General features: G+C 33.4%; 1 protein-coding gene across 1 annotated transcript; it reads left to right on the forward strand.

Annotated features, from left to right (window-relative positions):
• The first annotated feature begins 11,619 nt into the window (after nt 1-11,619).
• Nucleotides 11,620-13,108, forward strand: LOC140765251 (plasma membrane-associated cation-binding protein 1-like). Its single transcript, XM_073104232.1, has 5 exons — nt 11,620-11,753; nt 11,876-12,011; nt 12,117-12,206; nt 12,302-12,386; nt 12,486-13,108. The coding sequence occupies exons 2-5, from the start codon at nt 11,904-11,906 to the stop codon at nt 12,842-12,844; spliced, it is 642 nt and encodes a 213-aa protein (XP_072960333.1). The 5' UTR covers nt 11,620-11,753; nt 11,876-11,903; the 3' UTR covers nt 12,845-13,108.
• The last annotated feature ends 6,143 nt before the right edge of the window (nt 13,109-19,251 follow it).

The following is a 19,251-nucleotide window of genomic DNA, read 5'->3' on the forward strand; positions in this document are numbered from 1 at the left end:
TGAGCCATGATGACTCAAAAGAAAGGCACCCGCAGCACGAGGTCAACAACATGAAGCTCCTAGAGCAGGAACGGCGGCAACCCAAAGTTGTCGACCAGCAAGCTTCACTGAAATCGTAAATGTCCAGATAATTATGTATTTATTTTTCACCCTATAAAACTTAAATTAATTACATGATATGAGAGAGCACTCATTGGCAATGCTTTTGGTGTTCTCTCACCCGTCAACTTTTTAATGTCCATTCTGATGATAGTAGCTCTAATGAGATAAGGATGTAGAAATACAAAGATTAAAAAGGGGAAGTGGGAAATGATAACTCTTCTAGAGAGTAATAAACCTTGATTTTATAGGGAAGAGTTTAAAGGGTGTATGACATCTTTTCCCGATGAAATCATCAAAGAGAAGGTGTTCCTTCCATCTCTGAAAGGGAGAAGGAAGTGAACAGTGCCGCATGTGTGGCTTTTTTTTTAGTGTTACATTGGTGCTCTTTTGTAATTCTTTATATAACTCTTGCAAGTTTAATATTTATTATTTGAGAATTTAGGTTTTGATAATATATTTATAGTTAACTTAATTTAAAAGTTTAGTTAAGTTTAATTTATGAATCTAATGGCAAATGTCTTCTCCAAATAGGACTAAGAAATAACAATAAAGAATATAGCGCACTAAGGCCTATATAGTAGAGACGACTAGAGGTGTTAAAGTAAACTAATGGCTCTAGCTCAACTCGCCTCAATTTAAGTTGAGCCAGGCTTGAGCTTATTTTGAGCCTCAATTTAAAATTCAAGCCGAGCCTAAGTCAAGGCTGGCTAGGTTAGACTCAACTTGGTAGGCTTATTTAAACCATTAGATTCAATGATCACATGTAAACCGCATATAGTTTCTATACAGTAAATCCTATATCCAGCCTCCATTTAAATATTTAAGTAAATCAAATGGTATATTTCAATCTCATAGAACTAATTATGGAAATTATAATCATGAATAGTGGCAATAGTAGGCTTAATTATAGATTGAGTGGCAGTAGTAGACTTCTGTAGACAAGCTATAAGTTATTATTTCCTAGTGAGCTAGTTAGCTATTTTTCCAAAGAGAGATCTCTCTCTTCTACTTAAGTGGGTTGAAAGTGTCAAGTGTAATACCGTGCACCTCTATATCATTCATGAGTTATCTATATTTTTAATATGTTGTATTATAAGAAAAGGCTACCTAACTCGTACGTTATGACATTTCGGTTTGGTTTGCTATGAATTGCTTAATTTATTTTTATAGTCTCACATGCATTTCACTTGGTATGAATATTGAAGTTGTGCATGATTTTTTTATATCAAATAAAACTTGTGATATGTTCTATTAGGATGTGTATATTGTTATAGATAGACACTCTGTATTTTAAGAAATTATGTTTTGTCACATATTGCTAAATTAGAAGATTGTTAGGTTTATTTATACTTATATAATTGGCAAATTATATTTGAAAATATAATTTATATTTATATAATATGTCTAAATTTTTATGTATAAGCATATGCACAATGTATAAGATATTTGATAAAGAATATTAAAGTGAAATATTAATTTTAAAGTCAAAGTATTTGAAACGATTTTATATTGAAGTGCATAAACGGTGTCATAATGGTTGAATATGTATAAAATTTTATCAAAAGACGCAAGAATAAACACTCTACAGTCAATTGTTTAGTCTGCTATTTGAACAGGGTGTTCGAACGCACTCCGGGCCTATTCGAACGCCCCCTCTAGGCGTTCACACTGCGTTCGCACATATAGAGAGCTTGTTTTGGCCATTCAAATGCACCTTGTAGGCATTCACACATATAGAGGTTCATATTTGACTATTCACACTTCAAGTCACCATGTTCAAAATACAATCTGGCCCCGTTTAAACTCACCGGTGTAATTTGAAATTTTTGGAGTCACGTAAGATCTGATTTGACTTAGATTTGGCTTTTTTACTAATAGATATTTATCTTATCTCTAAGAGAATCCGTGGAGAATCTTTAAAGAGATATTTATCTTATTTTTAAGAGATACTTATATTATCTCTAAGAGATATTTACTCTATCTCTAAGAATGTAAAATGATTTAATCTAAACCTAAAATGGTAATCAAGAGATCATTTTTTGAAGGCCACTAGAGATTAATTCTCAGCTTTAGACAAAACATGCTGAATCGTTCTCATCTCAATGTATCTACATTCGATTTGGAAGAAGTACATCTCAAGAGTCACTAAGACAGAATGATCAACTTTGAGGGTCATTAAAGTTTGAAAACCTATCACGAGAAGCAGTATGTTGCGGGGTCTAACAAGCAAGGTTGGTACATATTGAGTCATAGGGATCGACGGGTGATCTATAAGCTTCTTGTTAATTGCTACAAATTTTAGTGATTAGTTTTAATCCAATTTTGGATTCGTAGTAATTGGTTTCCACGTAAAAACTTTTATGTTTGCAATCGTTTTTATCACACTTTATTTTCCACATATTATTATCGATAGCTTGTGATATATTTTATCTCCTTAGGCGTTTCTTATGTTTTTCAATTAGTATAAGAGCATACCTAAGTATTCACATAAGTTTTAATTTTTTCAATTGGTATCAAAGCTAATTGTTTCCCAATTTATGGATGCTCCACCGCTTGGATTCTACGCCACGTCATCTATTCTTCATCAGATCAATCGTCCCAAAAACAGCGGAGCGCTACGAGGTCCATCGCCTAACAACATCAAGATCTGGATGCGAGCTACACGAGAAAATCACCCTCAACGAGGAAAACAATAAACCATTACTATCGCCAAATCTCCACATAAAATTAGGAGATCATCAAAAGTAAGCTTTATTTAGTAGATCTTCTTTTTCTCCTTATAGATAAAAAAAAGAACGTCTCTTTTGAAAAAAAAAAATCAAATTTTGAAATTTAGTTTATTTGTTTCCTCTTTTATCTCTAATTTTGAAGTTCAAAATTTGAAATTTGAAATTTGGAAGATTAATTTCTCCTTATTTATCTTAATTAATTTCTATAATATTAGGAAATTAGTTTTCATAATTTTGGGGATTAATACCTATCTTCTAGTAACTTCCTAACTTTTCTAACTTCTCAATAGCCTATTCTGAGCTACTTTTCCAACTAAGCCCACCAACCCAAACTAGCCTTTCTTCTAACCAAAGTGGATCAGTATTCCTACCCAAAACCCGATCTATTTACCCATAATCCACATCCATTTAACTGAATTTATTCTCTACCAAATCTCCTCCAACTGATCCCAAACCCATCGCCACGAATGACGTTGCTATCAATATCCACAGGCAACACCATCGCCCTCTATCAAGACAAATAATCACTGTTTGCTTGAAGAAAAGATATTTTCATTGGAGTAAGGCAGCAAATAAGACTTTTGAAGAAATTAAGAGAAAAATGACAATGGCGCCTGTAATGCGTCTTCCTAACTTTTCTAAAGCCTTCAAGGTGGAATGTGATGCCTCAGGCATCGGGATCGACGATGTTCTTAGCCAGGAGCGCCATCTTATTATCTATTTCAACAAAATACTAAATGATGTCAAACAAAAGTACTCTATTTACGATAAGAAATTCTATGCGATTATTCAAGCTTCATGTTATTGGTGTCATTATTTACTCTCGCATGAATTTGTGCTTTACTTCGACCACGAAGCTTTTCGATTCCTAAATTCTTAGAAGAAACTAAATTTGAGACATGCTCATTAGATCAAGTTCTTATAGGAGTACGCTTTTGTATTTAAACATAGAGCTAAAGTTGAGAATAAGGTGGCTGATGTGCTTAGCTGATTGGTTAGCCTTCTTTCTGTCATTAGCATCAAAGTCACTAGATTTGATAAAATAAAGGAAGACTATACGACTTGCTCAGACTTTGAAAAAATTGTTCTCACCTTACTAACTGATCTAAACATAGCTTTAGATAGTTATTCTCTCCAAGATAGTTATTTGTTTAAGACTAACAAGCTCTATGTTCCCCGTACGTTTGTATGTGACTTCTTAGTGTGGGAGATCTATGCTGATGGCCTATGGGATCCTTTTGGATATGATAAGACCATCGAAGAAATTGAACACCAATTCTATTAGCCAAGTCTCAAATGTAACGTCGCAAAATTAGTTAGTCAATGTAAGACTTGTCAATTAGTAAAGTACAGAAAACAAAACACTAGAATTTATACCCTGTTACTAGTGCCTGGTCACCCGTGGTAGGACTTAAGTATAGATTTTGTCCTAGGATTGCCTCGCACTTTTGGAAAACATAACTCAATCCTCATGGTTGTGGATCGCTTCTTTTAGATGGCTTATTTTATTCCTTGTGCTAAGAACTTTGATACGTCACATGTGGCTAAATTGTATTTTACCTATATAGTCAATTTATATGGTATTCTCAAAACTATTGCATCTAATCGAGATATTCACTTTATGAACTACTTTTAGAGAACCTTATGGCACATAGTTGGCACAAAGTTAAAGTTCTCTATAACTTATCATTAATCGTAGTCTTAAAAATCTTTTGTGATGTCTTGTGAGTAATCATAACAAAAACTAGGATGTCATTCTTCTTATAACCCAATTTGCATATAATAACTCCATCAATGGGTCTATAGGCATGAGTCTATTTGATATTATTTATAGTTTTAAAGCACACAAACCTCTGGATTTGTTTCCTATGCCATCTCATGCTAGAGTCTCTGAGTCTGCTGAAGCATTTGCATATCATGTTCATTTTTTGCATTAGGAGATTACTAAGCAAATTGAGATAAGTAATCACTAGTATAAAATACATGCCGATTTGCACAAACGTACCAAGGAGTTCAATGTTGGAGATCATGTTATGATTCATGTTAGATCTGAACAATTACCTTCAGGATTTGTTTGGAAATTGTATGCTCATAGTGCAAGGCCTTTCCAAGTTCTAAAATATGTAGGCACTAATGTTTATGTCATTGATATTTCCCTTGAATACAATATTAGTTACACTTTTAATATTGAGAATCTAGTAGCCTATCAACCACCTATACACATCCCGACTAAATCCTATGCTACATCCACTATTATTTCAAATATTCCTGCTATGCCATATACCACTTCTCCTTTCCCATCCTTATCACAAGAAAAGATGAACACTATTTTAGATGATTAAATAACATCTATTACAGATAAAATGGTTCACTGTTTTCTCGTTTAGTGGACGCTATTTTAGATGTATGTGGATCACTCGTAAGGAGTTACAACAGCTTAACCTTGACATCTTGGAGCATCATTAGAGTTACTCAATTGGGTCGAGTTTCTTCCACCCCAAGAGAGTTGGTGGGGACACCAATATTCATCGCGTTTATTCTCGTAGGTATAAAAGAGCTACACCTATTGCCCTTTGGCTTAATGAGAGTTGTGATTAGCCACCTTCTAGGGCTATTCTCATTTTTTTTATCTTTTACTTTGTTTTGCTTATATAAAGGCGTGTAATCCTCTTTTATTAATTAATGAATATTTTAAGAGTTTTTCATATTGAGTATTTATTGGTGGATTCCAATGTCGATGGATTCTAACATCTCGGTTGGTAGATTCTCCGAGTTTGATTAATTTTCTTATTTCTTCTTCTCAAATCTACAATCGAGAAATCGTCCTGCATCATCTATCTTGAAGCTTTCTAAAATAGACACAATAATCATAATGACTTCTCCTATACTATTGCTTATATATAAACTAATCAAAATGTTTATACCATTGCTTTGTAGACTACTTTATGCCATATATGAGCTTCTTTAATTTGCAAATCATATTTTTCTTTCCACTGACTTTGATTTATTCCTGCTAAAATATATATATATATATATCCTCCAAGTTGCCATGTAGGAAAGTAGTATTCACATCTATCTAAGCTAACGCTAGGTCAAATTATGTAAACAAAACTAGTAAAATCTAAATTGAGGAATATTTCACAACTAGATAAAATACTTCATTATAATCAATGCATTGTTTCTATGCCTATCTCTTTGCCACCAATCTAGCTTTGTATCTAGTATTGCCTTTCAATTGAAGATCTTTCTTCTTAGTATATACCCATTTATGTCTAATTACTTTATTTTCTTTTAGGAAGCTGCACTAAGTCCTATGTCCTCATGGCATCTTTGAAAGTAGTACAAGAATTTTTGTCAACTACTGGAAATGCATAAGCCAACATATTTGAATAATGTTTTGGCCTTCTAAACTCTCTTCTTAGGCTTCTAACTATTCTGAAGTCATGTTCATCTGTCTCCTGCTTTAAGGTATCATCCTCATACAAAATTATCCTTATAAATTAAATCTTCTTCTTACTGACTGCATCTGAAGAGGTATTCCTCATTGAACCATTATTTTTTGTTTCAAACTCCACCTATTGTGGAACCTCTCCCATACTGCCATCATCTGGACAATCCTCTTTTTGACTCTACTCCAACATTAATGACCCATCAAATTTAATGTCCCTACTGATGATTATTTTCCCCCAATTAATCTATTTGTAAGCATGATTTGATGGAGAAGAAAATTCTTGGAGCATTCAAACACTTGAAGACACATTTGAACATCTTGAAACATCAATTCATAATGCAAATGAGTGTTCGAATACTTCTAGGACCCATTCAAGTGCCTACAATATGCAAATACCTCCAATTCTTCTAGGGCTCGGGCATTCAAATGCCAACAGATCCAGTTCAAATGCTCTAGAACATGAAATCTAAAATGTTGATCTACAACAAAGCATTTGAACATGATGAGGTCTATTCAAACACATCTTCTAATTTGAGCAAATCTTCAAAAAAAAGGACTAACTCTCCTTAATATATAAATTGAAAAATTAGCCTATCATTCTTAAGAAACAAACTATAAGGAATTCAAGTCATACATGAACGACATCTATATAAAATTTTTACTATAAATCACTTCTACACTTAAGGTGAGATGTGAATTTATGACTTGTTTGTGGTGTAAGGTAAGGCCCAAGTTGTTGGACCTATGTGAAAAACAAATTTACTTAGGTTAGACCCAATAAATATACAAATATAGGAGGGTTGTTTGGTTAAGAGCTTTTCTAAATGATGCATTGATAGATGTAGTATCTAATCCAAAAATTATTATTTGATTTGGTGCACCAAATCTAAAAATTAGTATTTAAAAAATTAATTAGATCAAATAGATACCAAAAGGCAGCATCTAGCCATCCCAACTTATTCATCTTTTTCCTCTCGTTTCTATTCTAACCTAACTTCAACCCATCTCCCTCCTCTCATTTTGATCCCAGTAGAATCCCAACTCATCTATCTCCTCCCCTCTCCTCTCATTTTTATGCTCAACCCTAACTTATTTTTTTTCTACTTTGTTCTATGCTTATCTAAGTAAACACTTATTTAATAAATATGTTATTATGAAATATAACTAATCAAATATGTGTTTAATAAATACAGCGTTATGAAATACATTCAACCAAATAAGTCATTTGTTTCTCTAAATACAATATCTAGAAAAATATGTATATCTTAATACATATGTATTTCTAAATACAATTAACCAAACGACCCTAGAGATTCTTCTAACGAAAATTTGGTCATAAAAGAATTAGATTCTTTAAAAGTGAAATAATAGCTTACCTTGACAACTCGGCTTTATTTCTTTCATATTCGTTGCATATTATTTTGAAATATAACTAATCAAATATCTGTTTAATAATATTGTATGTGTTTAATAAATACAGCGTTATGAAATACATTCAACTAAATAAGTCATTTGTTTCTTTAAATACAATATCTAGAAAAATATGTATATCCTAATATATATGTATTCTAAATACAAGTAACCAAACGACCCTAGAGATTCTTTTGACGAGAATTTGGTCATAAAAGAATTAGATTCTTTAAAAGTGAAATAATAGCTAACCTTGCCGACTCGGTTTTATTTTTTTCATATTCGTTGCATATCATTTTGAAAGAATTATTGGTAAACTTTTATGAGCACCAGAAGCTGCTAATCCTCTGCAATTTTTTTGCATGCGTTAGGGCATAATACATATAGCTAGTCCATGAATTTAAGCTTTAATAAGTCAATATGTGATATGAAAACTAGAATTTTAGGAGGTTATTAGTTCAAACTTCTCTAATAATATGGAGGCGGAATCAAAAATTCCATTAGCTGCTGTGCTTATGAACTATTATCTGTTATCCGAAGGCTTCTTGATCTTGATTATCCTCTTACATTGTTTAGATTTTAGTACTAAAATATATTTATTTAGAAACAAAAGAGTACGTGGAAAGATTTTTAGACTCAAAAGGTGGCAACTAGTGCTATTTATATAAAGTTATTAAAAGATTTTTGAAAATTTAATTGGAGAGATAAAGATTTCTAGTTGGACTAGTTTTAGAGATACAAAAAATAAATTCCAAGTCAAAGTTAAAAATTATATCTGAATTGATATAGAAAATTGGAGTAAAAGTATAAAACTAAAGCTGCGTAAGAGTAAAAAAAAGAAACACAATAAATACACTACGATATGTTATTTTAATATGCAAAACCTCTTTTGTTTAGAGAGGAAAAAATTAAAGATCCATCCAAACCAGATTAATATATATCATATCATATTGTTTATAAAATAAAAAGTATCTATAACCCTCTAAATAATTTGTTGTCTTAAGTACTAAAGTTTGCTTCTCTTGTTACAAATTGGTTTTGTTTAAATATTTTATGATTAGATTGCCTTTACGTCTAGTTTGCAGTATGTCGTTGGGGATCGCTATTCAAACTCTTGGTAGGGTAGTAGTAGATGTCAATATAAACTCAGTTTAGTTCCACCGGTGCTCAACGATCAATCTATGATATAGGCTAGCACTCGAATATATGTAGATAATTCTTGTCACAATTGATAGGAAATATGCTCCATGAAATATTCTAGAACTCAATGAATTTACATAATGTTTTCTTGAGTTAGATAACTTCCTTTAAATCTCTAGATCACTTATATTGATGTAATGAACATCTCTAATTTATAATAAGGAGAATCCACCAAATGAATCTCTAAATGTAAATATGATTCTAAATTTTTCTTCTCTTTTTTATTATCGGTGCGCACCAAATTTAAAATCCTTCTACATGAAATTTTAAATCCTTCCGCAAGTCTATCTTAGATTATTTCAAAGTGTTTTATATCCGCAAACTTACTATTACATAAAATCTCAATAATAGTTTTTATACCAAATTAAAAATCCAAATCTAGGAAGGGGTCATGCCTTCTCTTGGTTGTACATGGCTTTTAACCCGTATAAAAAACCCTAATAATGAAGGTTGCAACCTGATCGTGTCTAAGCATCTAAACAGAGTTTGATGGGGGGAATATAAATTAATTAAAAGATTGTGTTAGAATCCGAAGGGTATCATAAAGCAAGCAGCCAACTATTTTATTCGTTGCCAGCAACTTAGTGGAAAAATGATACTCTTAAGAGTGGAATTAACAATCATATCATTTAATTAGTGGGACTAATGCACTAAATTACTAACTAAGCATTACATAAGCCAATTAATCATTGAGTTATGGAGCTGTAGTCATGTTTATTGGGAATATTGTGGATATGTGTATGGAGTCTAATGAGGATTGGTAGACTGTTTAGGGGTTTACGAGCCGAGCTTAAACCAGCTTGAATCAACTCAGGCTTCGAACTTGGCTCGGCTCAACTGCGTGACGGGCTCATCTGGGCTTAATGGGCTAAACGCTTATATTGATAAAAGAAAATTCTGAAAGGCAAACAATTAAAAAGTAATGTAAGGTAAAATTAGCTCATACAAACATACAGTGATACAAGTAAGTAAGTAATTAACATAAAAATGCTAAAATTCTGGAGCTCCAGAGAGTCGAGCTCACAGGTCTTGGGAGCCCTGGTTATATATATCCTACAAATACTCAAACTATTAGGCTTAAGTTTTATGATGTCATTGCTGCAATAGCAGCCATGCAAAATTATTTGATTGAAGACTGTAAGACGTCAAAAAGGATAATTATTTGCACAAGACAACATGATTCAAAAAGGATAATTATTTACCCATATTTGGTTTAGTTTGATTTTAATTTATATTTATATTTTAAAAGTCCACATTGAGCCGCAATTATTATATTTTCTATTCAAAACTAACGGTGCAAATGCCATAATCAATGGGCAAATCCATGGACGAGAGTTAAATGCTTAAGTTTAATGGATGAGTATAATGGGAAATTAAGTGAGACTATATATGATTGAAAGAATTAATCCCGAATGATGCATATATATTCATGATGAGAGGGACAGGTCAAGCCAATACCATTGTGTATACATATCAATCACTTTCTGGAGAGCTCTATCCGATTACATCAAAAATAGAATAATCTAAATGCACCTTTTACTCTAGTCTATGTCGTGAACAAGAAAAACACTATTTTAAATATAACAGTATGCAACCCCTAAGGCAGAGGTTGCAGTGCTCTAAACAGTTCAAGATTGTTTTGTTCTATTTAGTGTTTGATAATGTGCTTACTTGTTCGTTAGTCTGCTTGTCAATCAAGCATAAGACTTATTAAAGATGAATGTTATTGTACCCTTCTTTCTATCTATCGGTGTGTATCGAAGTTATAATAATTTATAAGATAAATGAAATAGTAGTTTATGAACTTTCTTTAAAAAAAATAAAAATTTAATTATAGTAAAAATAAAAAAAAATTCTCCTCTTTTCAAATCTATCGAAATATGCAGACGGCCGTTAAATTTGAGAAGAGTTAACGGAAGATATAGTAAAAATAGTAAATTCAAATGCAAAAATTGGAAATTAATTTACTTTTTTGCCAAAGTTTACTAAATTTTTTTGTGTTGTAGTTTTCAAATTCTCTTTTGTTTTTTGTCAAATTAGAGAGAGAGAGAGAGAGAGAGGGGGGTAAGAGGAAAAGAGGGGGCCAATATATATTGAAAACAGACAGGAGGAAGCCACCGCCACCGCGGCTTTGTCTTCCCCCCACGGCCAGCGAAGCCATGTGTTGCTGGGAACACCAACAAGGCTCCGTGGGGTCCTCCTCCCACTAACCTCCCCTATTGGGCCGTTACAAACAATAACTCGTTTCCCCATTTAACAAATATTTCAAAATTCCCGGACTCGTTTAACGTTTCCCCTCCAGTTCGACGACGTGGCGCACCCAGGTATATGCTTCTCTCTCTCTCTCTCTCTCGTCTACAGCGGGACAAAACCTCCTCGAGTGGGACCCACCAATTGGGAGAGCGCCAGCTGTCAAACGGCTCGCGCCCCGGTCCCCGCCCCTCCTCCAGGGGGGAATTTACGTGCATGCCACCCGTCCGTGCGAAAAGACCGGAGTGTCCTTTTACGTGCTGTCTCTATTGCCGAGCCCAACTGGTGGGCCCCAGCGGTTCTCGTGGGATGGGACGATCGGGACCGTCCGTGGCGTCATCGTGCGGTCGCTGCGGCTCTCCGAGCTGGCATCGTGCCTGGCCTCTCCGTCCAAAAGTTGCATCCACGTATCGACCAGCTCAAATTTAATCATTTTTGGGAGGTCTTGGCATGGTCGTAATTTCGTGCAAGTTTGAGGAGCTTTCCGTGGCAATGCCTTCTATATCTCCCACACGAAGCTAATTTGATCCCGGCCCCTAACATTAGCCTTCTGTACTAAAAAGGAGAGAGAGAGAGAAAGAATAGAGGAGGAGGAGGAAATTGATCGCTGTGTAAGTTTTCCTCCTCTCTAGTTCTTCGTCTTTAGGCATGAAGTTTTCTCTTTAATTTGTTTAAAGAGTTTTGTAGGATTAAATCTTGATAATATCTTTGGTTATTTATCTTTGATTACCAGAAACAAGAAGAAAGAGAGAGGGAGAGAGATGGGTTACTGGAAAACTAAGGTTGTTCCTCAGGTCAAGAAGTTATTTGGCCCCAGCGGCAAGAAGGCTGCTGCAGTGGAGTTCTCCAAGGCCTTTGATGGATCTAAGGTTGTTCCTTTTTCTTCTATGTTGCTCTATTGTCTAGTTCTGAACTTATTCTTATGTGTTAATTAGTATCTAATAATATATTCCCCCTCCTATGTATGTATACAGGAGGAGATCAACAAGGAATTTGAGGAGAAAAAGTCTGAGCTCCAGCCTAAAGTTCTAGAGATCTATGAAGCTTCTCCTGCTAATATCAAGGTTATATTAAATTCCTCTTCCATTTATGATGTATATATACATAAACAGAGTTAAGTAATACGTAGATACATATACATATACATATATATCTCCAGACTCTGGTTAAGGAACGCAAAACGAGCGCGGTCAAGAAACACCCAGCAGAAGTCACCAAGTTCCTCGAGGAATTAGTCAAGATTGGTAATTATTTTACACAACATCTAGTTAATTACTTCCTCATAATATGTTAGTACCTATGGCAATTAATCTAATCCGAAGGTTAATTAATTCCAACCATAGATTTCCCCGGCTCCAAGCAAGTTAGCGAGGTCATCGAAAAGACCGGCCCGGCGCTCGTCTCGGGCCCCATCTTCTTCCTCTTCGAGAAGGTCGCCACCTTCCTCCCCGCGGAAGAGACCCCGAAGGAAGCCCCCGTCGCCGAGCCAGCTCCTGTGGCGGCGGTTGAGGAGGCCACGAGGGAAGTCGTTGTGGAGGAGGAGAAGAAGAAGGGGGAGGAGGAGGAGAAGGAGGAGATCAAAGAGAAGGTGGAGGCGAGTACCTCCACAGATGCTCCTACCGGCACCGACCCACCTCCTACACAACCTCCGGCCGAGCCGGCCGCTGAGCCGGCTAAGTCCGAGGAGCCACCCAAGCCTTGATTAATCATTAAGACTACTGTTACGAGTGTTTTTACATAATTTCTTATTCTTTTCTCTTCCAGATCTTTCTATTTATTTTTCTTTTTCCATAATGTATCTATGTTGGAATATTATTTTGGTGTACGAAGAGTGTGGGGCTAAGTTTGAGCTTTTTCTTTCTCATTTTTGAGATGGTATTGGGGGCCGGGGTTAATTTGAATAATTGTCATCGTCGTTATTTCCATCGATCTTTTATAAATATATTCTTCGTGTTGTGCTCATCAACCGGCTAGCTATACCTGCATGCATGTGATTGTGTCTGGGTTAATTATGCGATGATGCTCTTTGAGCCCCATCTTTTGTCCTACTTCACGTACGCACAGCTAGATATGCATGCTGAGGAAGAGGAGGAGGAGGAGGAGGAGGAGCAGGAGGAGCAGGATAACCAGGCTGGGGGTGGTGGGGATGAGAATACCGTGATGACGTACGTACGCAGGAAAAGGGACGGGAGCTTAATCTCATTCCATGGAGATCTCCCGCACGTAACCCTTTGAAGGGGTGATTTGATGGTTTAAGTTTTTTAGAACTAATGAGTAATTATTAGAGCTTTATTTGTTGTTAATCGTTTTGATTCATTTCAAATCACCACAAAGGACTCCTTTATCGAATCAAACGCCAACTTGTATTTTTCTTCTTAGTTTATTTCTTTAGGTTAGGATGGGAACTATTGAATGTGGCTGGGCCTATATACGATGGTGAGAGAATGGCAGGGGATTGGATCGAGCTAGGAGACATCTACATCCTTCCTAATTAGAACAGTATTTTCTAATACACACTCTTGTTTAATTTTTCATCTAAAACAATCCGCGATCAATAATCAAACCGTAGATAAAGAGATACTACTTATGAAATCCTCACGTACGTACGTCCTATCATGCAATCATCAGTGCTTATCATTTACGACATGTAGACGTAGCCCTCGCATGCATGCGTTGGTCGATGGAGTAAGAGAGCTTAGAGTAGTAAATAATAATGATCAGGAGGGCACTTCAGAGCAACTTCAAATAATTATATGGAGCAGTGGAAGCTATAATTGAGAATTATTTCCAGCCTCAGGACCACAGCTTTCCCTTGCAGTTGAAGCTCGCATAATTTAATCTCAATTATTAATTACACCTACGTACGATTTGCATGTCCTTTCTTTTTATTTTTTACGATTTGCATGTCCTTGAGATAGCAACTGTACATGTATAAAAAGACCCCCTTTTTTAAAATTTAGTACAACTAGTACAATCGATCAAATTTACCCAGTTTATAAGGTTAGTTCTATAGTTGGATAGATCACCAAGTTAACCTATACTACTGCAAGGAGTTCAGTAGTTGTATTGCATACTTGCATGCACGGCTTGGTATCTAATTGATAGAGGTCTAGCCTCTCCAAGTACATTCTAGCTAGGAACTCCTACTTCTAGACTTGTACGGAATCTACTACTCAAACAGATATGTGAGAGAAAATTAGCTATAAACCCTTATATTCTGACTATAGTATAAATAAAAACACATTTATTATTATTTACAAAATGAATCATATGGTAAGTTAAATTTAATTTAATGAAATAGAAAGTAGGGCATCTTATCTATTTCAAATGATATTTTCCAAATAACAGTAGTTTTAAATTCACTTATCTTGTAAAATTTGATACTGTGATTGTGATTTTTTAAGTACAATTTGTATTTTGGTTTGTCTCAAAGCTGTCTTATAGGCTTAATTTGGTTCTATAACTTAGTTAACACGATAATATGGTTTTATTTTATATAAGAAAATTTTAAAAGAGGGTTTTATTTTATAATATAGTTAAAAGGCATGGTGTGATATATAACTTTCTCTATGACTTTATAATGGACTGCATTAATATAGCATAGTCATACCACTTGGCGTTATGAATGTAAGGAGAGATTAGATTGGAGCAGCTTCATTTTATGAGCATTTTCAAAACTTAAAATGGACCACCTTCTTCAATAATTGAAGTTCCTGTGACTTTGACACATTGCCTAACGAACAACCTGGCCAATAGGAACCCTCAAATGCATTGCCACCTAGAGTGTATATATATATATAGGAGAAGAAATTAAGAAAGATAAAAGGAATTAAGTTTCTGGAGTTGTAGATATAAATAATGAAATGACCCATGTGACTAAGTTAGTTGGTGGCTTTGATAAAATTAAAGCTAAAACGAGCAGGAATAATACGATATCTCGAAGCCAGCTGCACCCCCGAGGATTGCGGCGGCAATCTATCAGCAGACCAGAAGGAAGAAATTGAGTGCCATTCTATTCTCTGGTTGGCAAATGAGACCTTTGGCAATTTATATGTAATGTATGTAACACAGCATTCTCCCTCTCAGAAAAGTGATTTATAAATCGCTATTAGGAAAAGCTACTCATTAATCACTTCTCCAGCTGCTGATGGTTTAGTGATTTGACTTGCTGAGTTTGTAAAAATTATAGTAGGTTTAGAAAATAGTTTGGAAAGTGTAAGAATTCTTTTTCTTTTTCTTTTTTGTTCTCCTTGAGCACTAATACTTTGGTTAGCAACAAGGACTTATCTGTATCTTTTAAACAGTAGCTACATGAACAACATCATATGCATGGCTAGACACCACTCAAGATTTCCACTACCTCGGTGTTGTCCAAACTTGAGACAGTGAGAGAGAGAGAGAGAGAGAGAGAGAGGGGCTCTATAATTTAAGGGGAATTATGAATGCACCTAAAGAGTGCATTAATATCAATGTAATATTCTTGAATAAAAGTGCTTGTTTCTTATTCTTATTTGGGCTAGCTATAGAAAGTTAAATCTGTTTTGAGTTATTTATTTCTTTAGTGCAATCACAACTTTAAATTAAGAGGGAAAATTCTTAAATATTCTACATTATTTATTTATTGAATTTATTTGAATTTTGCGTTTTATTTTAATGCCTTACTAACACTAAGCATTAGTTCTTTTTAATAGACAGTAATTATATAGATAAGCTAAATTAACTATGGACATAAAATAAAGAGTAGGTAAGAAATTTAATATTCTTTTAAGTTAAATGAGGGAAATTTTAGATACTTTAATTATAAAATTTTAAAAGTAAGATAATATTATTTATTTTTTTATCAGCTATTGTTATATTAAAATTAACTCACGGTATTTTTCATACATTATAAGTAAAATGTAGATGCCTAATGATAAATATATATTGAGTAGGATGTGAATAATATAAAAGCATTAGTTAGAATGATTTTAATAAATTGCCCTAAATTAAACAAGCATACACTTTATGCTTTAATGGTCCTCTACTTTAACAACTGTAGAAGTACTTTTGTCAGTTTGAAGAAATTGCTTAATCAATTATGTTTATTTGCATCAATCTTTACTATCAGAACAAGAAAAAGAGAACTTATGTATCACCAAAGTTTTTAATTTGATAATGTATCACTGTTGTTATAATTCTTAAGTCATCATTGAACACATTACTTGCAGGTAAAATATTTTGACAACTTGGTTAGGTGCCATAATTAGCAAGTTTGTGATCAAATAAAATTATATATAATATATCTTTCCTTAGTTAATTAAGTGTAAGTATAAGTTGTGGCATAATATCCGATGAAGAGTACATAAATATAACCTAAGTTGTCAAAGTATTCAAAAGATTAATTGAATAAGTGAAGTATCACTATTCGCCTTTAAAAGTCGTTAGATCAGATTCTTGACTGTTCAAATGCACTGATGAATCTTTGATTTATTATGTTCGGATTTGAGATGAAATAGGGCAAAGCTCTTTTTTTTTGTGTGTCATATATGGAAGGGAGAAATTAGGAGAGAAGTTGATGAAGACTCTTACAAATGTTATCATACATTTTTGGAAGATCAAAAGAGGAGTCCTTATTTTTTGTGAAAGTAGAGATGTTACCTTAAGATTTCGTCTTGGTGGAGTTCTAAGTGAATCATTGTTTATGATTATTATTGTCTCAAGGATTACAGAGGTAGATTACTAATCTCGAGAGTTGCAAAATAAAATTGAGAATCAATTAAATGAAGGGGAGTCTAAGTAATTACAAATATAATTTGTTAGAATTTTGTATTGGTAATTCATGTAAAAAAAATCTATTCAGATGTATTTAGAGTGTTTCGTAAGAGCATGACTTTTAAATTTTTATATATTACAATTTTACAAGAGTTAGAATGAGTTTAAACATCTTTTGGATTAATGGAAGGGCATTTTAATAGTTCTATATCATTTCAAAGGCCGTCTTTGTAATGTTCGAATGGTTTTATGATATTCGAAGTAGTATGAGAAAAAGCCCTTGGGGGTTCAAACAACCACTCTTCATTCAAATAAAATCTAGCGGTTAAATGCCCGAGCTATAAAGGCTGAGTCCTTACCTGACTTACTCTACACCAATATAAATCAAAATAACCCTATCTTCAGGGTTAACATTAATTGAAGAGATTTAGAGTCCTAGAAAGTTTCCCTGAAGTGTTCTTAGTGATTAGAAGATTTTATAGAGGCATAATTTATTAGTGATTCTTTTTATCATTGTTGTTGTTGTTTTTTTTTTCTTTAGAGAAGTTTTTGTCTCAAGGTTACTAAGATATGTTCTTTGATTTTGATGATCATTAAGATCAATTAACCAACCATTTGAAACATCCCCCCACTTTAGCAAGCAAGAATATTTCATTGTAAAGTTATAAGATTCAGCGAATAGTTTATAAGTTCTTGTATTTGCTTGTTATTAGTAGTTGATTTATTTCTACGAAAAAAGATTCATGGTTTTTACCTATAGATTTTATAGAGTTTTTCATGTCAAAATCTCACATGTTTGTATTACTTTTGATTTGTGGTTAATGTCTTTGTGTGCATATTATTGAGTATTAATTTAGTAGATATTCATCTCTTAGATTAGAGTTAGCATAGATTTTCTAGTAGTAGATAATAATGGGCGATCGGTAAGTCATCTTTTATTTATTTTTAACTCTTATTAATAAAGAGTTGTTTTAGACACAATTTTATATATCATGTGTTTGAATGGTTTACTTGCTGCGTCTTTACGTATCATCAATGAATTCAATTTGAAAACCATCTTCTAAATTGATTTATAAAATGCCAAACTTAAACTTAAAGGAAAAGACAACAAGCTCTTAATGTCTAATATTGATTATTGGAAATAAATCAATAGACGTTTATTAACTTGTCAAGCAAATAAAACTAAAGAAAAATGCATGAGTCTTGGATAAGTTTTGGGTCATTATCAGTTCATCACATTGTCAAAATATTGACATTAAAATTTCTAGTCAAGCACAAGAATATCCTAAAGACAATTAAAGAAACTTCAAGCATTTACTTGCTAAGCACGTATGCTAGTACTAATTGACTATGGAATATAACAGACAACTTGGATAATGGAAATTATATTTAACAAGTCTTTGCCTAGGGGTTTGATTCCCACACAAAGAAAATTGTTTAAAAAAAATAGACACTATAATGTTATAATACATCCAGTAGTTACTAGGTTATAGAGACTTGGCATTGGCACAATTATTTTTAGTTTTTGAGATAGTAGAAAAAATCTTCCAGCATAGTTTATATATATATATATATATGTACCTAATATAAAGAATGAAATCATTCAGTTTTAAAAGCCTAATTTTGTTATTACCAAAGCCTATTAGAGATTTTTTTTTCCTGCAAATAGTACCTAGAGAGATACTAAGCAAGTTATCCTAATGACTATTTACTATTTCAAATATCCAAATTAATCGACCAAGAGATAGTTTCAAAAGATAAAGAGATTAACTGCACCATTCTAACTCTACAAATTAAGTTTTCAGCATATATAACTAGAGAATTGACATAGTATTGAAATCAAAGATCTTGAGTTTAAATTTGACTAGACTCATATTTGTTTAGATTTGGTATCATACTTCTTTATCTTGACAGCTTTGGTTGAAACATTATATACACATGATTTAAGTTGTTATTGCCATTGAGTTAGTAATACTTGATCACTGTGTTATAGTGGTGGTTTAAGTAGTTGCACCCTTAAAACACTAAGTGATTGAGATGATTTACTTGACATGCAATTCAAATTTGAACAAGCATTTAATATGTACCAACTAATTACTAGATTAAGATTATATCTTTAGATCTGTTAAGTATTAAAATTGATATTTTATGTGTGCTGCTTGCTCAGCCAATTAGCTAGCTCATGCAATTTAAGTGAGAGATAATTAATTGAGGAAAAAAAATAATTAAGACTATTACCCTTAATAGTGGTAATCTTATAATTAAGTATCAAGCAATTTCAGCAGTTGGTATTAGAGATAATTATTAACTGGATTATCTCCAATTTTACATATATGAATAGTGACAGCAATAATAATA

Source organism: Typha angustifolia, chromosome 8 (genome assembly GCF_048772165.1).
Source record: "Typha angustifolia cultivar Huaian chromosome 8, ASM4877216v1, whole genome shotgun sequence".
NCBI classification, from domain to species: Eukaryota; Viridiplantae; Streptophyta; class Magnoliopsida; order Poales; family Typhaceae; genus Typha; species Typha angustifolia.

Bases quoted from the DNA above. Each gene is read 5' to 3' on its own strand.
- LOC140765251 (XM_073104232.1), top strand. From the start codon at position 11,904: ATGGGTTACTGGAAAACTAAGGTTGTTCCTCAGGTCAAGAAGTTATTT. The intron at 12,012-12,116 runs GTTGTTCCTTTT...GTATGTATACAG, and splicing joins AGGCCTTTGATGGATCTAAG to GAGGAGATCAACAAGGAATT. The intron at 12,207-12,301 runs GTTATATTAAAT...ATATATCTCCAG, and splicing joins CTTCTCCTGCTAATATCAAG to ACTCTGGTTAAGGAACGCAA.